The sequence below is a fragment of the Adiantum capillus-veneris genome, chromosome 5 (genome assembly GCF_014529385.1).
Source record: "Adiantum capillus-veneris isolate H3 chromosome 5, ASM1452938v2, whole genome shotgun sequence".
NCBI lineage: Eukaryota > Viridiplantae > Streptophyta > Polypodiopsida > Polypodiales > Pteridaceae > Adiantum > Adiantum capillus-veneris.
In genome coordinates this window covers 97,603,259-97,625,206 of record NC_140935.1, presented here as the reverse complement: position 1 = coordinate 97,625,206, position 21,948 = coordinate 97,603,259, and the positions used below count along the sequence as shown (strand labels likewise).

The window sequence follows — 21,948 nt, the reverse complement described above, 5'->3', positions numbered from 1 at the left end:
AGAGATCTAGTACCACTCGCCTGCAAATGAAGAAGTGAGAAAATACCACTCTAGGTTTTCTTCTTCAGCTTCAATAAGGTCTCGATTTGTTTGATCAAAACAAAAGGGTAGACTATTGATGAGCTCTAAGAAGGGTTGAAATTCTTCAAAGCTAAGGCGATAAACAGAAATCTCTAGAACTTCATTTTCTGGATCCAAAAGAGCAACCACGTTCCAAGTGATAAATTGCACTTGCTCTACAATTCCCAATGCACAAGCGGTTTGTATAAAAATTAGATCTTCATGCTCGTCGAAGGCCGTGAGAAAGTAGCAATTGACTAGGAGCTCCTTTCCTTCGAGTTCCACACAGTCGGAGTGAGGCAACCTTCTCACAATTTCATAAAGAACATCCTCATCAAGTCCAATCAAGTTTGCAAGATTTAAAGACTCCACTTGTGCTACAAAATTCCTGGACAAAAACTCCTTAGGATTATGGTTAAATCATTCAAAAGCATAAAGAGATTTACAATGTCTCTATGAACAAAGTGTCATAGAAAGTAGAGAAGGATGAGAATTTATACAAATTTGCAATCTTCTCTATGCTCTCTTTATTAAGACAAGCTCTGAATAGCTCCCTATCTCCTTTGTTGAAAGCGAAAGGAAGACTATTAATAAGACGCAAATGAGGGAAAAATTCACCAAATGTGAGTCTATGAAGCATGAACTCTGGCCGTAAGTTTCCTGAAGAGTCTTCCTCAATGGTGAAATGCACTCGCCAAACGCTAAATTTCACTCTATTTACCAATCTTAGGGCACACACTAGTTGGATGAATGCGCGGTCTTCCTTAGTGCCCAACAACAAGAGGAAAATGGAATCAACGCGTAGGACCTTCCGTCTTAACTTCACCACCCTCTTGTTATGAGGGAGACGCCTTACTACTTGCTCCTGCAACTCAATTGGTAATAGAGCTAGATCTCTAAGGATTGAACTTTCACTGCACACACATTCCCAGTTAGAACAAATGATCGTTTTTTTGTTTCTTGTAACAACTTGGACAAAGAAAAAACAAACATACACACTACTTTGCCGGGCTGCACTTCATTTTAAAATAAAATGAACACATGTACATCAAAAGAAGTGTGGTAGTTGATGAGAGGTAGAATGACAGGGTTTGGTGATGCAAGAATTTCTCCTGCTCTTTGGGCACCAAACATGAACACCATTCGTTGTTGAAAATGGATCTTTCTACTAATTGCAACGTTTATTCTAATGTGTGGAGTAAAATGAAAGGGAAAAACCTCTATTCCTGGGCCATTATCCATGGCCTATGCATGTCCTAATGCTTAAAACAAAACAAAAATATAGACGTCCAAACTAAGGTCGTACCTAATGAGAGGCAAAATAAAAGGATTTACTGAAGCGTTTATCTCGGCCAACCTAAGAGGACCTAAAATTCTACGAATGACACGTTGAAATTGCAACTTAGTACTAACAATTATGTGTACCTTTTGCCTTGCAATGGGAATGAAGGGATCATACAAAGCTTCGTGATTCATGCAAACTACTTGACTATGCTAAAGGTTGATTCTACACAAAAATACACAAGCCGTCCTCAGTGGGGGCACCAATTTGAGGCGGTCCGGGGCGGGCAACAAGAAGAGTGGCCTCTAGACACCCTTCAAGGCTCCCGTGCTGCTCAATGGGGCTGGGGCACAACACAACACAAACCAAAACAACAAACCCACCGCCAAATCCCAACTACACAAGGGGCACCACCTAGTTTAAGAGCGAACTAGGACGCAAAAGAGGAGAATCGTTAGAGCAACCCACAAACAAGTAAGGAATTACACTAACCCTAACACCAATGGAATACTCTCACACACTAAAACACGAGAGAGAGAGAGAGATAGTGCTCGGGCTGCTTTGAAACATATCGGCGATGATCAAGCAAACACAACTATATATTTAAGAAAGAGAGAGAAAGGGGGAGGGGGTGCTTGTTGCATTAATACCTTCTTACAAATCTGTCATGACAAATCAAAGTGAGATTAGTACTTGTTCAACATAGCTTGCGTAAATTTCACCACAACACATCACTAGAAAAGCCACCCCAATCACTGTCTTAAGGCCAGGGGAGTCCTCTCCACCCTGTCGCCCTCTTACAGTATGTGGGATTTATGGCTAGATCGATGACAACACCAGAGACAAGCTATCAAGAACTTAAAAAAAACCAAGACACTTACGCATCATTGTTGTCCATTACTTCATGTTGGAAGGGAGACAAAATATCCAAGATTAGTCCAAATCCACCCTCCTTGATTCAGCGAATGTTGGGCTTACACTAGTAGGAGAAATGATAGATTTCCTACTCTCAATTGAATGATCACTCTCTCTCTTACAATGGCATAGATTTCCCTTGCTAATCCCCTATTACAACACATGCACATGCATAAGACAATGAGCTTCCACTCAAGAGCTCCTTCTAAAGAGGTTGAGCTTGGCTTCTCAAGCTATAGCATAGTGCTCTTGCTTATGGCTTCCCCCCTTTTATGCTAGCTACACCCTCCTTTTATAGCAATTTTGAAGGCTAGGGTTACTCCTCTAACCATGGTTGGGTTAGATTTTCAGCAATTTATCTAATTTCTTTTGCTTGGAATTATCAAGAAGTTGGTGGGGAAAGAGAGAGGAGAGAAATGGAGGTGATAGGACTTTTCATAGTGGGTTAGTGTTAGTAGAGTTAGTATTAATTTACAAATGGAATTGGATATTTACAATGGGAGTATCCATGTAGGATACAAATAAGGAAGAAAAACTCTTAAGAGGTAAGAAAAGGTGGATTTCTTACAAGGTTGATGCTCCAAGTGTCTTGAGTAGGGCCAATTTTGACGCTTGTTGACGGTCCACTAGCTTTGACGGTACATTTTTTCTCCACTCTTGACCTTCCTTGAGAGACAAGGTAATTGAAGCTGAGTAATCAACCACCATGATGCTGTCTTTTAAGAGAAGAGGCTGAATTTTGTGGTTTTTTGATAGATATGGGTAATTTGGAGGAGGAAAAATGAGACTAGGTGGTCAATTTTGGAATGGAATTGTGTGTGGGAGGTATGAGTTCACCATGGTTTCTCTTATTCTTCAAGGTTGAGGAGAAGGTGAGTAGTGTGCAGAGAGGAGTGGTGAGAGAGATGGGGATGATGAATGGAGAAGTGTGTGTGAAAGAGGAAAATGATAAAGTGGAAGAGAGAGTGTGGCTGCATAGCATGGGAAAACTGGGGTCCACTAAAAAAATCATAGCTCACAGCTGGTAGCTCTAAAAATCATGAAAAAATTTGGGGTGATTATTCAGAGCGTGGGCTACATTTTCTCTTTTGACCACCGCTCCAAATTCGGAGTGGAGATAGGTGCCAAAATTCTTACCAAAAAGCCTATTTTTTAGGCCTGCAAAAGTCTTTTAGTGGTCCCCTCCTTTGTTGAATTTGTACAATGCATCCAAGAGTGAGCCCCTCCTTTGTCATATTATAATACAAAGCATTCAAGTTGCCCTTGACCCATGCATGGAGGAGGATTATTGGTGAAATAAGAAATATATACATGGTGGGACTAGTGTATGGACTATTCATGGACTTTAGCTCAATGAGCACATGGTGTTAGAATAATGAGTAAAAATAATAATAAAAATATAGAGGAGTTATGGATATGGAAAGATATTGGAATCATATGATATGGTCCCTCCTTGAATTATTTTTGGTGAAAGAGGAAAATGTATGCAAGTAAATAATATAATAAAAGTAACCAATGAGTAGAAATCAATTTTTTGTTTTCACGAGGGTGAGGGTGAAAATGTGGGAGTGATTTGTATAAAGGAAAAATATGAGGTTAGAGTATGTACATATTGGCAAAAAAATAAAATTATGGTGTAAGAGGATGAAAGAAGGTGTACATAGGTTTAATAAAACACACACCTAAGTAGAAATATTTAAATAAAATACCAAAATAATTATAAAAAATCCCTATATTTAGGCCATATATACAATGAAATATTTACACACAAAGAGGCCATAATATACTTTTATTTTTTTATTTTTTTTATTTTTTTTGGCTCACCTAGCCCAGTGACTAGCTAGCTGAGGGTTTTTAAGAAGATATGGGAAAAGTCCCGTGACTCACGCACGCCTATGTACAGTGAAATGGTAGGGATAGCCACAGTGTTTGGGTGATTTTGGTAGGGTGAGGTAACTCACTGTGGCAATTACAAAGAGCCGAAAAAACGGCTATCAACAGAATTTCACTTTGCATTCACACAAAATAGTCCAATGCTTCCATGATTTGCCTCTATTGGGTATATCATTGTATCAATGCTTCCATGATTTGCCTCTATTGGGTATATTGTTGTATCAATGCATCCCTAGAGACCCCATAGTATGGACAAAATTCTCACCTTAAGCTTTTGAAGAGCCTTCAAACATACACCGCATTTGTCATACATGTTGAAAGTTGTCAAGTGTCCCTAGCCTTGTCCATTTTCCCATAACCTAAAATCAATACATTCCAAGAGACCACAACCCACACATGCCTTCAGGGTGCTAGCAAAGGTGACAACATTTGGGGAGGAATTCTCACTATGCTTTCGCTAAAAGTAGGCAAGTGTTCCTGGACTTGTTTTATAGATGTTGAGTATGTCTTGCAATCAATACATTTGAAGAGACCAAAAAATAGATCATCATAAACCTTTTTTTTTTTTTCAAAAGAACACTCCATTTGATGTAAATCTCTACCAAATCATTGCAAAGTGTTCATCATGCGTGATGAACAACATTACAATGTGTACATGCTCAACGATATCACTATCTTGCATAATACAACATGCCTTCAAGTTTCAAGCATGGCTAATTGTGCGATTGGAGACTAAATTCTCACTTTTCAATTGTTAAAAGAGTGTTGAAACAACCCTAGGACCCTAACTCTGAATTACACAAAAAAACAAAGTACCCATGATCTTTAATTTTTGATTGATCATTTGTCGCAAGCCTTCATGTTGCAAGTGTAGGTGCCCTAATTTGTAGAACACCCTTATTTGAAATCCATGACAACAACCCCCAATTGGTAGCCTCAACCTCGAAAGTGGCGGCGTGGGGATATTGACACAAGTAGAGATACCGTGCGTGAGAATTAGAAAGAGAGAGGAAAGGGGAACAGGGACGTGGGGTGGGGGGGGGGGGGGGGGGGGGGGGGGGGGAACTCTTTGTTGCCCAAATCGTGAGTCCGATTATTGTTTGCCCGAATATGCATTAGGTTGGACAGCTTTTAACAATATCGTACCTGAGAATAATGGAGGCAAAGTAATCCCTCGAACAAGGAGCTGTTGTGAAGAGATATTGCGCAAGAGCACAATAAAGAAGCTCTTCTTTATAGCACTCTACAGAAGCAAGAGCACTCTCGCACTGCGCACAACACAAAACGATGGCTACATTTACAATCATAACTCTTTATCTCTACTCAAAACGATGGCTACATTACGTATATGTATATATATTTGTGTGTACATATTATTTATTTATGCATGTATGTAGGCACTAAGTACGAGAGCATAGCACCCGAAGGTTATACTCTTCCTCTTGGGTATAGTCCTTTTTTTAACGTGGCATTGTAGTCATTGATCCATTCATGCATGGATTACCGCAATGTACCTTTGATTTTACCACGGTTGAGACTGTGATGATATCTAAATAGGTCTACTAGTATGTATATGTATCTATGTGTTTGTGTGCTAATATACTTGTGTACGTATTTATAGATGAGTGAGTAGGGGAGAAAGCTTAATCTTATATTGATCTTTGTAATGTAGATGTCAGACGAGAAACCAAATGGTGTGGAGTAGCCAACTGGCTCTTCTTTTGGTTGGTTCACATTCAGGTGGGCTCCCACCCATGGTGGCCATTGCCTCCATTGGACTCGAGTCTTAAGTTGGTGAGAACAAGCAAAGAAATAAAGAATGTTTCTGGCTAGTTAAGCCTAAACCATGTGTGTCATAGGCTTATTTTTGTTATTTACAGGCATGGCCATCCTACAGCTACCCTTTTCAGGTTCCTCCACCGGTCGTAGATCCAGACCTACAACGGGCTCTCTCTTTACGAGATCAGTATCTCCGCGAGACAAAGAATTTATTTGGTCACTACACTTTACAGTAGCTTGTGACCTACGGTATCACTACAAGAGGTTCTTCACAGTTGTGACGGCCTTAGCGACGGAAATACACGGGGATTTTTTTATCCCCGGCGTCACTATAAGCGTCGCTATGCGCGTTGAAAAGAGAGTGTCGCTATTTGCGTCGCTATTAACGTCTCTATATGCGTCTCTATTTGCGTCTCTATACGCGTCTCTATACGCAAATAGCGACGCATATAGAGACGCTAATAGCGACGCATATAGAGACGCAAATAGAGACGCAAATAGCGACGCAAATAGAGACGCAAATAGAGACGTATATAGAGACGCTAATAGCGACGCAAATAGAGACGCATATAGAGACGCTAATAGCGACGCATATAGAGACGCAAATAGAGACGCAAATAGAGACGTATATAGACACGCTAATAGCGACGCATATAGAGACGCAAGTAGAGACGCATATAGAGACGCTAATAGCGACGCATATAGAGACGCAAATAGAGACGCAAATAGAGACGAAAATAGCGACGCTGCAAGTCCAAAAATAGCGACGTATATAGCGACGCCCGAGAATATTTTTTTTTGGTGGCATTACCCTACCACCCCATCAACCATTTTGAACATAAAGTTTCCAAAACTAAGATGCAAAACTGACAAAAGTATATCGATAAAAGTGAATTGACAAAGTAACAAATTGACAAAATTATACACATCATAGGCAAAATAACTTGATTATTAAGCTTTGATTAAAATGTACTAGCTACAACGCAGTTGTCATTAATTATTGAAAAAATACATTGTTGGCCAATAGTTAAAAAATTGACGTACACACGTCATCTCCTAATATACGCTGTGAAAAAAATAAAACTAGTGCTATCTAGCTACGGCTACTTTGATGCCAACTAATCTGAGGTCTCATCGCGTCCGAGCGGCACATCTGTCGGATACTGTTTAAAAAAAAAAACACAATAAGACTTTATGTAAGTATAAATAAATAATTACAAAACAATCTAATGTTTAGCTTATTATTAAAATATAACAAATGTAAGAGTGTAAGGTTAAATATTGCCCAAGTCGGAGCGATAACTTTGAATGTCCATAAGAACATTTAAGCCCTTTTTGTCCGCGTACTCGCGCTTGTATGGTGTGGGTTCATGTCCAATCATCGACCACTGTCAAGAGCGCGTATGGCAAGCCGTAGATAAAACCGTAAGAAGAAACGCCAAATATACAAGCCGTTTTTGAAGTCCTTCGCGTTTTTCTACAAAAAAATGCAAACGGACTTTGGAAACGGCTTCAACACTTACCCAAACCATCCATAGTTGATTAGGTAAGCTTTAGACAAAGTTAATAGTGCATATGGCAAGACGTAGCCAAAACGGCAAGATGAAACGCTAAATACACAAGCCTTAATTTTTTGAAGTCTGTTTGTATTTTTCTACGGAAAAATGGAAACGAACTTTAGAAACGGCCTGTGCGCTTGTCCAAACCATCCATAGTTGATTAGGTAAGCTTTATGCAATGTCAAGAGCGTGTATGTCAAGCCGTATGCAAAACAACAAGAAGAAACGCCAAACACACAAGCCGTTTCTGAAGTTCGTTTGTGTTTTTCTACGGAAAAACGTAAACAGACTTAAAAATGGCTTCAACACTTGCCCAAACCATCCATAGTTGATTAGGTAAGATTTTGGCAAAGTCAGTAGCGCGTTTGGCAAGCGATAGGAAAAACCGTGAGAAGAAACGACAAAAATATACAACCCGTTTCAGAAGTCCGTTCACGTTTTTCTACGAAAAACACAAACCATCTATAGTTGATTAGGTAAGCTTTAGGTAATTTCAAGAGCCTGTATGGCAAGCCGTAGGCAAAACCGCAAGAAGAAACGCTAAACATACAAGCCGTTTCTTAAGTCCGTTCGTGTTTTTTAACGAAAAAATACAAACGGACTTAAAAAATGGCTTGTGCTCTTGTCCAAACCAATTATAGGTGTCAAGAGCATGTATGGCAAGCCATAGATAAAACTGCAAGAAGAAATGCCAAATATACAAGCCATTTCTGAAGTTCGTTCTCGTTTTTCTACAAAAAAACACAAACGAACTTCGGAAACGGCTTCAACACTTGCCTAAACCATCCATAGTTGATTAGGTAAGCTTTAGGCAAAGTCAATAGCGTGTATGGCAAGCTGTAGGCAAAACCGCAAGATGAAACGCTAAATCTACAAACCGTTTCTGAAGTCCTTCGTGTTTTTCCACGAAAAAATGCAAACGGACTTCCGAAAAGGCTTCAACACTTGCCCAAACCATCCATAGTTGATTAGGTAAGCTTTAGACAAAGCTAATAGTGCGTATGGCAAGCCATAAGCAAAACGGCAAGATGAAACGCTAAATACACAAGCCGTTTCTGAAGTCCGTTTGTATTTTTCTACGAAAAAACACAAACGAACTTTAGAAACGGCTTGTGCGCTTGTCCAAACCATCCATAGTTGATTAGGTAAGCTTTATGCAATGTCAAGAGCGCGTATGTCAAGCAGTAAGCAAAACCGCAAGAAGAAACGCCAAACACACAAGCCGTTTCGGAAGTTCATTTTCGTTTTTCTATGAAAAAACTTAAACAGACATAGAAAACGGCTTGAACACTTGCCCAAACCATCCATAGTTGATTAAGTAAGCTTTCGGCAAAGTCGATAGCGCGTTTGGCAAGCGATAGAAAAAAACCGTGAGAAGAAACGACAAAAATATACAACCCGTTTCAGAAGTCCGTTCACGTTTTTCTACGAAAAACACAAACCATCCATAGTTGATTAGGTAAGCTTTAGGTAGTCTCAAGAGCTTGTATGGCAAGCCGTAGGCAAAACCGCAAGAAGAAACGCCAAACATACAAGCCGTTTCTTAAGTCCGTTCGTGTTTTTTTACAAAAAAATACAAACGGACTTCAAAAACGTCTTGTGTGCTTGTCCAAACTATTCATAGGTCATTAGGTAAAGTTTAGGCAAATTCAAGAGCGCGTATGGCAAGCCGTAGATAAAACCGTAAGAAAAAACGCCAAATATACAAGCCGTTTTTGAAGTCCTTCGCGTTTTTCTACAAAAAAACGCAAACGAACTTCGGTAACGGCTTCAATACTTGCCCAAACCATCCATAGTTGATTAGGTAAGCTTTATACAAAGTTAATAGTGCATATGGCAAGCCGTAGCGAAAACGGCAAGATGAAACGCTAAATACACAAGCCTTAATTTTCTGAAGTCCGTTTGTATTTTTCTACGGAAAAATGGAAACAAACTTCAGAAACGGCCTGTGCGCTTGTCCAAACCATCCATAGTTGATTAGGTAAGCTTTATGCAATGTCAAGAGCGTGTATGTCAAGCCGTATGCAAAACAGCAAGAAGAAACGCCAAACACACAAGCCGTTTCTGAAGTTCGTTTGTGTTTTTCTACGGAAAAAACGTAAACAGACTTAGAAAATGGCTTCAACACTTGCCCAAACCATCCATAGCTGATTAGGTAAGATTTTGGCAAAGTCAGTAGCGCGTTTGTGTTGGAATTAGGGTTGCAGAGAAACACACACAGCTTGGAGAAGACGAAGGAAGCTCAAGGCACACAATAGAGAGTGTGTTACTTAGTGTGCAATGGAAAGATAGATAGCCCTAGAGTGATGGGCGTATATACAATGCACGGGGGAAAAAACCTCCTAAAGAGGGAAAAAATGCCCCGGCGGTCCTAGTGTGTTCACACACATCACTACCACATGTATATGGTAACAAATCCCCCCTGGAGTGATGCGGTGAACGAGAGCTGGCACATGAGTAAAGGGAAGTGCCATGCCCTGAGGACAGGATCAGTCCACAAAGGGGAGTAAGCCCAAAGCTTTGCGGAAAGCTTCAAGCTTCTCACGAGACAATGCCTTTGTGAAAAGATCTGCAAGGTTGTCCTGTGTTGGCACATAAGCCAAGCTGATCTCTCCTGCTGAGAGCCTCTCCCTGACATAGTGGTAATGCACCTCAATGTGCTTTGTGCGAGCATGAAAAACTGGGTTCCTCGCAACTGCCAATGCGCTCTGACTGTCAGTGTAGATAGTGTTGGCAGTGTCCTGTCCAACACCCAAGTCAGCCATAAGGCGTCTGAGCCATACACACTCAACCGTAGCTGTGAAGACTGCCCTGTACTCAGCCTCACAACTCGAAGTGGCCACAGTAGGTTGCTTCTTGCTCAACCATGATATACATGAACTGCCAAGCATGAAACAAAAACCACTTGTGGACACTCGCGTGTCAAAACAACCAGCCCAATCTGAGTCCGAAAAAGCATGTAAGTCTGGCGGCAATGATCCCCCCTTGGGATAAAACAAGCCAAGATGTAAAGTGCCACTAAGGTAGCGGAAAATCCTCTTGACAGCCTGCCAATGCTTAGACCCTGGGCTATGCATAAATCTGCTGACCTGCGAGACTGCAAACTGAATATCTGGCCTCGTGTTGCATACATAAATGAGGCAGCCAACAGCAGTTTGGTAAAGAGTGACATCAGCAGGATCGCCAGCATCATGTAGACTCAACTTCAAACCTGTTTCCATGGGAGTGGCAATAGGTTTGCAATCCTCAAGTCCAAACTTACATAGCAATGTCTCTATGTAACTTTTCTGACACAAGGCAATACCACCATCACACTGCTTAAATGTATACCCAAGTAATGATGCAACAGCCCCAAATCTTTCATCTTGAAAGTAGCATTCAAATCAGCCTTAAATTCAGCAATATGTCTCTCATTTGGTCCAGTGATCAGCAAATCATCAACATAAAGAACCACAATGAGAAATACATCATCCTCACGCTTTACATACAATGTGCTTTCTGTTGGACTGTTACGAAAGCCTCGTTTAACCAAATGAGTGTCAGCTTTCTCATACCAAGCACGAGGAGATTGCTTCAACCCATACAAAGCCTTCTTACATTTGCACACTTTGTCCTCTTGTCCTTTTATGACAAAACCGCGAGGCTGCGTTACATAAACTTCCTCAAATATGTCACCATTCAAGAAAGCAGTAACAATGTCTGATTGATGTACATCCCAACCAAAATGAGCTGCCAATGCACATAGAAAACGCACAGTAGTCATACGACAAGTGGGAGCAAAAGTCTCTTCATAATCTATGCCTTTTTGTTGTGCATAACCCTTTGCAACAAGTCGAGCCTTATGGCGATCGATCTCACCATCCGGCTTGCGTTTCAACTTGTAAACCCACTTCGTACCAATGGCCTTTTTGCCAGGAGGCAAATCACATAAAGTCCATGTGTCATTCTCTATAAGTGCATCATATTCTGATTTCATGGCAGCAATCCAATTTTCTGAATTCTGTGCTTCATCAAAAGACAGAGGCTCCTCAACATCATGTAAACTAGACACAGCCAAAGCATAACAATCTGATGCATAAGATGCATGGCGAGAGCCTGAACGAGTACGACTAGATAAAGGTGCATCCAATTTACTGTCACGCAAAGTGTGCACCAGCCATTTTGGCATACCTCTAGCCTGCTCATTTTCAGCCCTTTCCTCATCAAGTACATCATGTACATCTGCATCAGTAATAGGCTGTTCTAAAACATTTTCAGAAACCCCCATAGGCTGTACATTTGCCTCATTGGAACTTACAATCGTATTTCCACCACTGAAAAGAGGCAACAAAGTGTCATAAATGTCCTGTGAGCTTACATTACTGTCTCTAGTACATGACAGCAAGGGTTGAACAGAATCTTCCACAAACACTACATCCCGTGAAACCAAAATACGTTTTGTTTGCGGATGATACAACCTGTAACCTTTGCTTTCAGCACTATAACCAACAAAAATACATTTGACAGCCTTATCATCCAATTTTCTGCGCTGCACTTGTGGCACCAAAGCATATGCCAAACAGCCAAAAACACGCATGTGCTCAATAGAAGGTTTTCTATCATGCCATGCTTCATATGGAGTAATAGACTGCAAAGCTTTCGTAGGACACCTGTTAAGTACATAAGTGGCACACATGATGGCCTCAAGCCAAAAAGAATGCGGCAAAGCTTGACTTTTGACCATACATCGTGCCATTTCCGTTAGTGACCTGTTTTTCCTCTCAGCAACACCATTTTGCTGAGGTGTATAAGGCACTGTACATTGGTGTTTTATCCCACGACTAGCCAGAAATGCATTAAATTCATGAGACATATACTCCCCCCCTCGATCGGAACGGAGGGTGCCCATAGTACATTTTGAGACATTTTCAGCCATAGCCAAAAATTGTTTGAAGCACATAAAAACTTCGGACTTCGCTTTAAGCGGAAATACCCACGCATGCCTGGAGTAATCATCAATGAAAGTCACGAAGTACAGGTAATTGCCCAAGGACGGAGTTTGCATGGGCCCACAAACGTCACTATGCACAAGCTGCAACCTGCATGTGGCCCTAACTGAACCATCCTTTGGAAACTTAGAACGCTGCATTTTACCCAGAATACAGCCTTCACAAACATGTTTGATAGGTGCTTCAAGAGGCGGCAAAGAAGCAACCATATCAGATTTCTGCAAACGCAGCAAACTGGCAAAATTCAGATGACCAAAACGTGCATGCCAAAGTTTTGCATCTGAAATAGCCCTTGAATCTGCAACAGCATTTGCAAAATTTTGTCCACACTTGTCATACAAAGTGAGCTTATACAGCCCACGGCACAAAAGCCCAGATGCAACAATTTCATCACCAAAACTGAGATCATGAACTGTACATCTGTCATCCATAAATTTGACTACAAGTCCAAGTCTAGCAAGTGCGGATACAGACAAGAGATTCTTCCTGATCCCAGGTACATAAAGTGCATCAACAAGTGTGAAGGAACTGCCATTAGCAGCAGTGAGCACAATCTTTCCAACTCCCTGAACTGGATAAGAGGCGTTGTTGGCACAAGTGACTGAATTCCCATGAGGGACAGACTCGAGAGAGGTAAACAATTCACGATGTGAGGTAATGTGCTTTGTAGCACCACTGTCGAAATACCACACATGTGAATCTGCAGCAACTGACAAGCATGCATCATGGACAGCAGGATTGTAAGTGCACTCTGCGCTAAAAGCCCATTCTGCATCAACATCAGCATCACAATCTCCTTTCACAGAAGACTCAACAATGGCTGCATTTGTAGTGGAACCAGCATTTGCAGTGGAACCACCCTCTTTCTTCTTAGCCTCTTTGGCCTTCAACTTAGGACACGACTTGATCAAGTGATCATTGGCTTTACAATAATGGCAACGCATCTTCTTTTTGCCCTTATCACCAGAATTGCCAGACGAAGTGCTGCCAGCAGAAGCATTAGGAACAAAATTTTTGCCACTCGCAGCAGAACCATAAGAAGTGGCTGCATTACTGTTACCACCCTTTCTTTGAGAAGCAATAAAAGCCTGTTCAACTGCACGCTGCCTAGTCCTGTTTTTTCTAGAAAGTGACTCTTGCAACAGCAATGTGCATAATGCATCAAACTTGACAACTTCAGGATTTCCTTGGGTCATCAGTCTCCAAGTACTAGCAAAAGTCTGGTAGGAATCTGGTAAGGCATCAAGAACAGTCTGCACAAGGGAACTGTCAGAAATGACTTCACCTGCAGAAATGAGTTGCTCATTGATATCCTTGACACTAGCAAGGAAAGTGTCCATATCATCTTCCTCATGCATAATCTTCGACTCTAGCTCTTTACGCAGCAAAGCAATTTTAGCCTCATTGCGGCTTGCATAAAGACCTGCTAGAATATCCCAAGCCTGTTTTGCAGATTTTGCTGAACGGATGTGAGGAATAATGGTGCGCTTCACAGACAACGCAATCAATGCATGAGCCTGCGCATCCTTAACATCCCAACGAGCTTGTTCTGCTGTAGGCAAAACAACTCTAACAGCTGCAATCCTTGCAGCAAGACCTGCAACATCCTCAATATCGCCTACATCTTCAGAACCAGGACGTACATCAATGCCCTGCACAATGTTCCAGACACCTTTTGACACAAGAACGTGTTGCATCATATAAGCCCACATAGGGTAGTTGTCCCCATCCAACCTGTCCTCAGCAGCAAACATCTTGAACACATCTGTGTTGTTGTTGTCAGCCATGGTAAATGCTGCACCTGATGTGAAAACTGCCCGAAAATAGGAGAAATGGAGCGGGAACAACTTGTGCTATATAGCACAAACCGTAGAAGACTATAAGGCACCTGTTATGCAGAAAACGGCACTGACAGAAAATCTGCACAAAATGACGAAATAACCTGTGCAGTACTGCCCGTAGTGGAAACGGTGGCCGAAATGAGCCCAAATCAAAATTCTGAGCAGACCGAGCTAGCGATAGGAAAAACCGTGAGAAGAAACGACAAAAATATACAATCCGTTTCAGAAGTCCGTTCACGTTTTTCTACGAAAAACATAAACCATCCATAGTTGATTAGGTAAGCTTTAGGTAATGTCAAGAGCATGTATGGCAAGCCGTAGGCAAAACCGCAAGAAGAAACGCTAAACATACAAGCCGTTTCTTAAGTCCGTTCGTGTTTTTTTACGAAAAAATACAAACGGACTTAAAAAATGGCTTGTGTGCTTGTCCAAACCATTCATAGGTGATTAGGTAAAGTTTAGGCAAAGTCAAGAGCATGTATGGAAAGCCATAGATAAAACCGCAAGAAGAAATGCCAAATATACAAGCCGTTTCTGAAGTCCGTTCTCGTTTTTCTACAAAAAAACACAAACGAACTTCGGAAACGGCTTCAACACTTGCCCAAACCATCCATAGTTGATTAGGTAAGCTTTAGGCAAAGTCAATAGCGTGTATGGCAAGCTGTAGGCAAAACCGCAAGATAAAACGCTAAATCTACAAACCGTTTCTGAAGTCCTTCGTGTTTTTCCACGAAAAAATGCAAACGGACTTCCGAAAAGGCTTCAACACTTGCCCAAACCATCCATAGTTGATTAGGTAATCTTTAGACAAAGCTAATAGTGCGTATGGCAAGCCATAAGCAAAACGGCAAGATGAAACGCTAAATACACAAGCCGTTTCTGAAGTCCATTTGTATTTTTCTACGGAAAAACACAAACGAACTTTAGAAACGGCTTGTGCGCTTGTCCAAACCATCCATAGTTGATTAGGTAAGCTTTATGCAATGTCAAGAGCGCGTATGTCAAGCAGTAGGCAAAACCGCAAGAAGAAACGCCAAACACACAAGCCGTTTCGGAAGTTCATTTTCGTTTTTCTATGAAAAAACTTAAACAGACATAAAAAACGGCTTCAACACTTGCCCAAACCATCCATAGGTGATTAGGTAAGCTTTCGGCAAAGTCGATAGCGCGTTTGGCAAGCGATAGAAAAAAACCGTGAGAAGAAACGACAAAAATATACAACCCGTTTCAGAAGTCCGTTCACGTTTTTCTACGAAAAACACAAACCATCCATAGTTGATTAGGTAAGCTTTAGGTAGTGTCAAGAGCTTGTATGGCAAGCCGTAGGCAAAACCGCAAGAAGAAACGCCAAACATACAAGCCGTTTCTTAAGTCCGTCCGTGTTTTTTTACAAAAAAATACAAACGGACTTCAAAAACGTCTTGTGTGCTTGTCCAAACTATTCATAAGTCATTAGGTAAAGTTTAGGCAAATTCAAGAGCGCGTATGGCAAGCCGTAGATAAAACCGTAAGAAAAAACGCCAAATATACAAGCCGTTTCTGAAGTCCGTTTGCGTTTTTCTACAAAAAAACGCAAACAAACTTCGGAAACGGCTTCAACACTTGCCCAAACGATCCATAGTTGATTAGGTAAGCTTTAGGCAAAGTCAATATCATGTATGGCAAGCTGTAGGCAAAACCGCAAGATGAAACGCTAAATGTACAAACCGTTTCTGAAGTCCTTCGTATTTTTCCACGAAAAAACACAGACGGACTTCAAAAAAGGCTTCAACACTTGCCCAAACTATCCATAGGTTATTAGGTAAGCTTTAGACATAGTTAATATAAGATGAAGCGCTAAATACATAAGCCGTTTCTGAAGTCCGTTTGCATTTTTCTATGGAAAAACGCAAACAGACTTCAGAAACGGCTTGTGCGCTTGCCCAAACCATCCATAGTTGATTAGGTAAGCTTTAGGAAAAGTCAATATCGCATATAGCAAGCCGTAGGCAAATTTTCAAGAAGAAACGCCAAACACAAAAGTTATTTCTTAAGTCCGCGTTTTTTTGCAAAAAAGCGCAAACGGACTTCAGAAACTACTTGTATATTTGGTGTTTCTTCTTGCAGTTTTATCTATGGCTTGCCATATGCGCTCTTGACTTTGCCTAAAGCTCACTTAATCAACTATAAATGGTTTGGGAAAACGGACTTCAAAAACAGCTTGTATATTTGGCGTTTCTTCTTGAGATTTTGTCTACGGCTTGTCCAAATCATCCATAGTTGATTAGGTAAGTTTTAAGCTAAGTCAAGAGCGCGTATGGTAAGCGGTAGACAAAACCACAAGAAGAAACGCCAAATATATCAGCCGTTTCTAAAGTCCGTTCTCGTTTTTCTACGAAAAATTACAAACGGACTTTGGAAACGCAAATGGACTTCGGAAATGGTTTGTGTGCTTGCCCAAACCATTTATAGTTGATTAGGTAAGCTTTAGGCAAAGTCAAGAGCGCGCATGGCAAGCCGTAGAAAAAACCGCAAGAAGAAACGCCATATATACAAGCCGTTTTTGAAGTTTGTCTATGGAAAAACGCAAATGGACTTTAGAAACAGCTCGTGCGCTTGCCCATATGGATGATTTTTAGATTAGTTTAGAAACTTCTAATCCCAAGGGAGTGAAAAATATTAAGGTCTAAAAAGGCACAACAATCACTCTTTGTGGTACAGTTAAGTTCACAAAACTCCTTGGGATAAATTCCTCCACCTATAGAACTCGAATTCAAGTACATAAAATCTTGAAAAGAAGGAACGTCAAGGACAAAAAGAAAATCTACAAAGCGTCTTACATTGCATAACTTGTGCAAAAATATTGGGCAAGTGTTAGCAAGGACAAGAAGAAGTCATAAGAAGTCATAAGTTCAAGGCTGTCTTTTTTACTAGCAATGACTTGTACCTATCCTTCTCAAGCTTGTACGCAAAAACTTTTGAAATAAGAGACTTGACTCTAAATTTAAGGTCCTCCAAAATTTAGCTTTGTATATAGCGTTGTAAAGTCAAAAGTTTGGAGACATAAAGGAGAGTCTTAAAGAATGTTTACGAAAGCTTGAAGATGCGAAGGAAGAAGAGAGCCAAGCTCTGCTTGAAAAAGAACACGCAGTCGAAGTGGCAGTGGAGAAAGAATCACATGAAACAACACATAAGAAGATTGACACCAAGATATAGGCGGCCCTACAAGAATGTCGGCTACAAGAATCTCTTGGCCTCAAGGTCAGCATTGGGGGGCTACACTTATCGTGGTGTACCACAGAGGACACCCTTCAGGAAGAAATCACCAAGCTCAATGAAATTCTTCAACCTATCTACATCAAGCCTGAAACTGTTGCTTGGATCAATGATACACATAGACATGTGCCACCCAAGCATTGCATACTCACTTTCAAGGACAAAGATGAGCGTATGAAGTTGCTACGTGAATCTCGTCTTCTCAAGGGAAAAAAGCTTTGGAATGCAGAAGAATGGACCATGAATCAACTCAAGAGTAAAGCAAGCAAGCTCAAGAAAATGCAAAAAGCATGCAAGCAAGGCAAATGGGCAGTCTACCAAGGTGGCAAAGCGATCATCCAGGAATTTCAAAAACCCAAACCTCTCCTCTCAGGTGACCCTTAGGTTTTTGTTCTCTCTTTTTCCCTACTCTACCCTCTTGATGGACCCTCAGTCCTTAACTGATATGTATCAGCCCGCACTGAGAAGCAATTGTTGTAATGTTGTGTTTTTATTCTCATGGGTCATATATGACCTCCGTGGACGATAATTCAATCTCTCTCTCTCTCTCTCTCTCTCTCTCTCTCTCTCTTACTAAAATACTAGTTGAAAGAGCCATTGAGCTCGGCAGAGCTAGACGTCCACGATATCAATCGAGGCTCCATCAGAGAATCAAGTCTACTCTAGCGCGATATGGGAGATACCAATTACATCTATTTACAAAGGCGTACATTGACGAAGCTCTTCACCGACCGATGCACTACTTTCTCAGACAATGCCCAATGTTGGAAATTGATGAAGATGATGATGATTTTAGTCTTCCACTTCACTTTTATGTTTGTACCTAGACATTAGACTAGATCCACGAGGAGTTTATCGGATTGGTCTCATAAGTCATTTTGGCATTTTGAAGACGTTAAATATATCATTTCATTTCATTTCTTTATCTCTCTCTCTCTCTCTCTCAATGTGTATGTGTGTGTTCTTTGTTTACACATGTGTGTGTACATTCTCTCTCTCTCTCTCTCTCTCTCTCTCTCTCTCTCTCTCTCTCACACACACACACACACACACACACACACACACAGTGTAGAGAGAGAGAGAGAGAATGAAAGAGGGGAAGGAAACATAAGAGAGAGGAGAGGGAGGGAGCATAACTGGCTCTCCCTCCTCTCTTCATGTGTGTGTGTGTGTGTGTGTGTGAGAGAGAGAGAGAGAGCGGGGGGGGGGGGGCAGGGGGGATAGGTATACCTATTGTGCAGAGAGCGCCGAAACTCAGATCTACAGATCTGAGTTTCGGGTGCCCTCAAATTATTTTTACAGGGTCGGCGTCTCTATGAGCGTCGCTATAAGCGTCTCTATGAACGTCGCTATAAGCGTCTCTATGCGCGTCGCTATAAGCGTCTCTATGCGCGTCGCTATAAGCGTCTCTATGAGCGTCGCTATAAGCGTCTCTATGAGCATCTCTATAGTCTTTGTTATATAGCGACGCCGGGCTTTTTCCCATTTGAGCGTCGCTACATTGAAGGACCTCTTGTAGTGTATTTCTCCACAGACTACACCATGGGAGAGTCAGTGAGGGACTCATTACCTACAGAGCCTCACACTGACGACACCTCAGTCTACAGTCCCTTCTTATCATCCTACTTCCCTTCCATCGCACGGTCCTACTCTCCTTTCATCGCAGGGATCCACTCCCATCGCATCACATCCTACATGGTCCTACGCCACTCCATTCCACTCCTACTTCGCTAGAACACTATTGAAGAACTTCCTCTAGCAGCACGCGTTGACGCTCGTCTCAGGGCAGCGAGCGCCGTGAGAGACGAAGTGACGACGGATCTTGTGGTTTCACCTGTTTTGGTAGTGGCGGGAGAACGGAGTCCCCACTTTCAAAGCGTGCCGTCCCTGACACAGAGGACGAGGATACTGACGCACATGTACTAGACACCCATGGACGCTACTACGGATTAAATATGGTAGAGAGATGGACTTTGGCACAGCACAGGGCAGAGAATTTTGATGCCATCTACAAATTCTTAGACATTCAACGTATAAGAATTGTTTTTTAAAGTTTAGGGATCAACTCCCCGATCATGCAGGGTACATTCAGGATGCAAATGCTCCCGATCAACGTTTTTCACAACAATGGTTGGAGGGCTACATAAAGACATTTCTAAAAAACAAGCAGTCCAATGTGCGACGTGCAGCAACCAACCAGGTCGGAGATCTAGGTAGGAGCTATCGCGGTGGCAACATGGCAGACGCGGAGTGGGAGTGGACATTTCAAGAAAAGAGTGATCAAGCTGACGGGCTCATCATACAGACAACAACGCGAGGCTCGCACAAGAAAAACTCCCACGCACTATGGCTCAGGAGGCAAGGGAGCTTGGAAGGACATTATCAGAAATTCCTCTTACTCTTGCAAGCTTATAAAAGAAAAAGGTCAGTACCTCGCTTCCACTGGGCTATTAAGACTGATCTTTTAAACATTTTGAACACACAGAAGGGTACCAATCAAAGGGGATGTACATAGATTGAAGGTGTTATTGTTTACCTTGTGTTTGTGGAATTAGTTTGTATGAGTAACTAGTGTTATTGTTATTTTTGCGAGACGTTCAACAAGCTTTCAAAGGTAGTTCTCTGCAAGGACATTATCAGAAATTCCTCTTACTCTTGCAAGCTTATAAAAGAAAAAGGTCAGTACCTCGCTTCCACAGGCTATTTAGCCTGATCTTTTACACATTTTGAACACACAGAAGGGTACCAATTCAAAGGGGATGTACATAGATTGAATAAAGAATGTGTTATATTCATGAAAAATCTACAGATAACTAGGCATTGAACGCACATTATAGAGGGCTTAAAAAGAGTATTCAAGATATTGCACCCTCATCCACTTTGTAATTGTTGTATATGTAAGATGATGCTACTTTTCAATATATGCGATTACCGGCCTAGTGGGCGGGCCCTTGGTCCCGTGCCCTGAGTTGCACCTAGCTAGGTATGAGGTGCCCCCGGGAGCGGAATCTCGTGATGTTATATAGTATGGTTGCAAACAATGAGAAAGAGAGGCACATTTTCCTACCTTTAGCTTTGTTGCAAAAGACATTAATACTCAGTACATTGTTCAATGAGACAATTTATACACCCTGACCTAGATAGCAGCTTGTGATTGACCTTCATTGGACTTCCTGTGTGTGCGTATCAACCATATTGGTTTCTTTAATGGGTGGACCTGTAATTAGCTGAGGCTCACTTCTCCCTAGTAGTTACACAGTTGATACAAAAGAGTTCAAATTTTCAATTCAACCATATTGTTCACAAACTTCTGTTAAGCTCAATTCTTGGAGGTTCCAAGTTCTGATTCATTTGGATGTATTAAGATATGCAGGTATGAAGTGGACATGGTTTCCGAGCGCACCAACTCCACGATTGAAGCCTTGGAGAAATTAATGAAATTTTTGGAAGAGGCAGGAGACAAGGTTATTGTAGTGGAAGATCACCTCACAGGTAACTATCACATAGAAATTAAATAGCAGTTGATGACCACTCTAATTATGTACACAAGAAGATTTAGAAAATTCTTAATATAGAAAAACAAAGTCTTTTTCAGTGTATTTCATACAATGCATAACATCATGAGCTTCTGTTTGAGAGGCAGCGCATACCTAGCTAGGTAAGATTGGGGGCAAGGCCACCGGGCCGGCGCTCCCCTGCCCCCAATCGTACGTAGCTAGGTATGTGGTGCCTCTCAAACAAAAGCTCATGATGTTGAGGTAATTAAGTCAAAATGTGGAAATTATTGTGAGAATTTATCAAGAACTTATTGTATATATGTGCAAGAAGCTCAATCTAATTAATTAGAACTTGTCTCTGCTTTTTCCAATTGTTCTTAATTAAGGTTTGTAATTTTTGGTCACAGCTATTCACTTGAGGCTCATTGAGAGTATTTATGCAGAGGAGGAAATTGGTCCTCAAATGAAGGAAATGTTGGTGACAAATGCAGTGGAAGCAACACCTATTATTTTGAAGAGCCTTGAAAAGAAGCGAATTGAGTGGAGGCGATATAAGATGGAAATAAAAGGAATTTGGAAAGAACGTTTTGCCGAGAACTATAAGATGACTCGACAATTGGGTTCTAAGATTGATTAATTCAATCATGCACGAGCGCGTACTTCTTGAGTTCAAACCCCATCGGATCAATGTTTCTTCTTGCTCTCTCTCTCTCTCTCTCTCTCTCTCACACACACACACACACACACACACACACACACACGCTTTCCAAGGGTATTTCTTATCAGTGAATTTTTGAACACACCCTTTTCCTCCTATTCAATCTCTAAAATAAACAAATTTGAAGTTCTTTCAATGATACCTCTCTATAAATAACTAGT

The 21,948-nt window shown here is 41.3% G+C and overlaps 1 protein-coding gene across 1 annotated transcript in view; it reads left to right on the top strand.

Annotated features, from left to right (window-relative positions):
- The window catches only part of LOC147457789 (paired amphipathic helix protein Sin3-like 3), a 37,880-nt gene extending 16,174 nt beyond the window's left edge, over positions 1-21,706 (top strand). The window contains exons 13-14 of the mRNA XM_086513364.1: positions 20,946-21,064; positions 21,477-21,706. Of these exons, the coding sequence (XP_086369490.1) occupies positions 20,946-21,064; positions 21,477-21,706 (349 nt within the window). The remainder of the gene's footprint in view (positions 1-20,945; positions 21,065-21,476) is intronic.
- Positions 21,707-21,948: the final 242 nt, after the last annotated feature.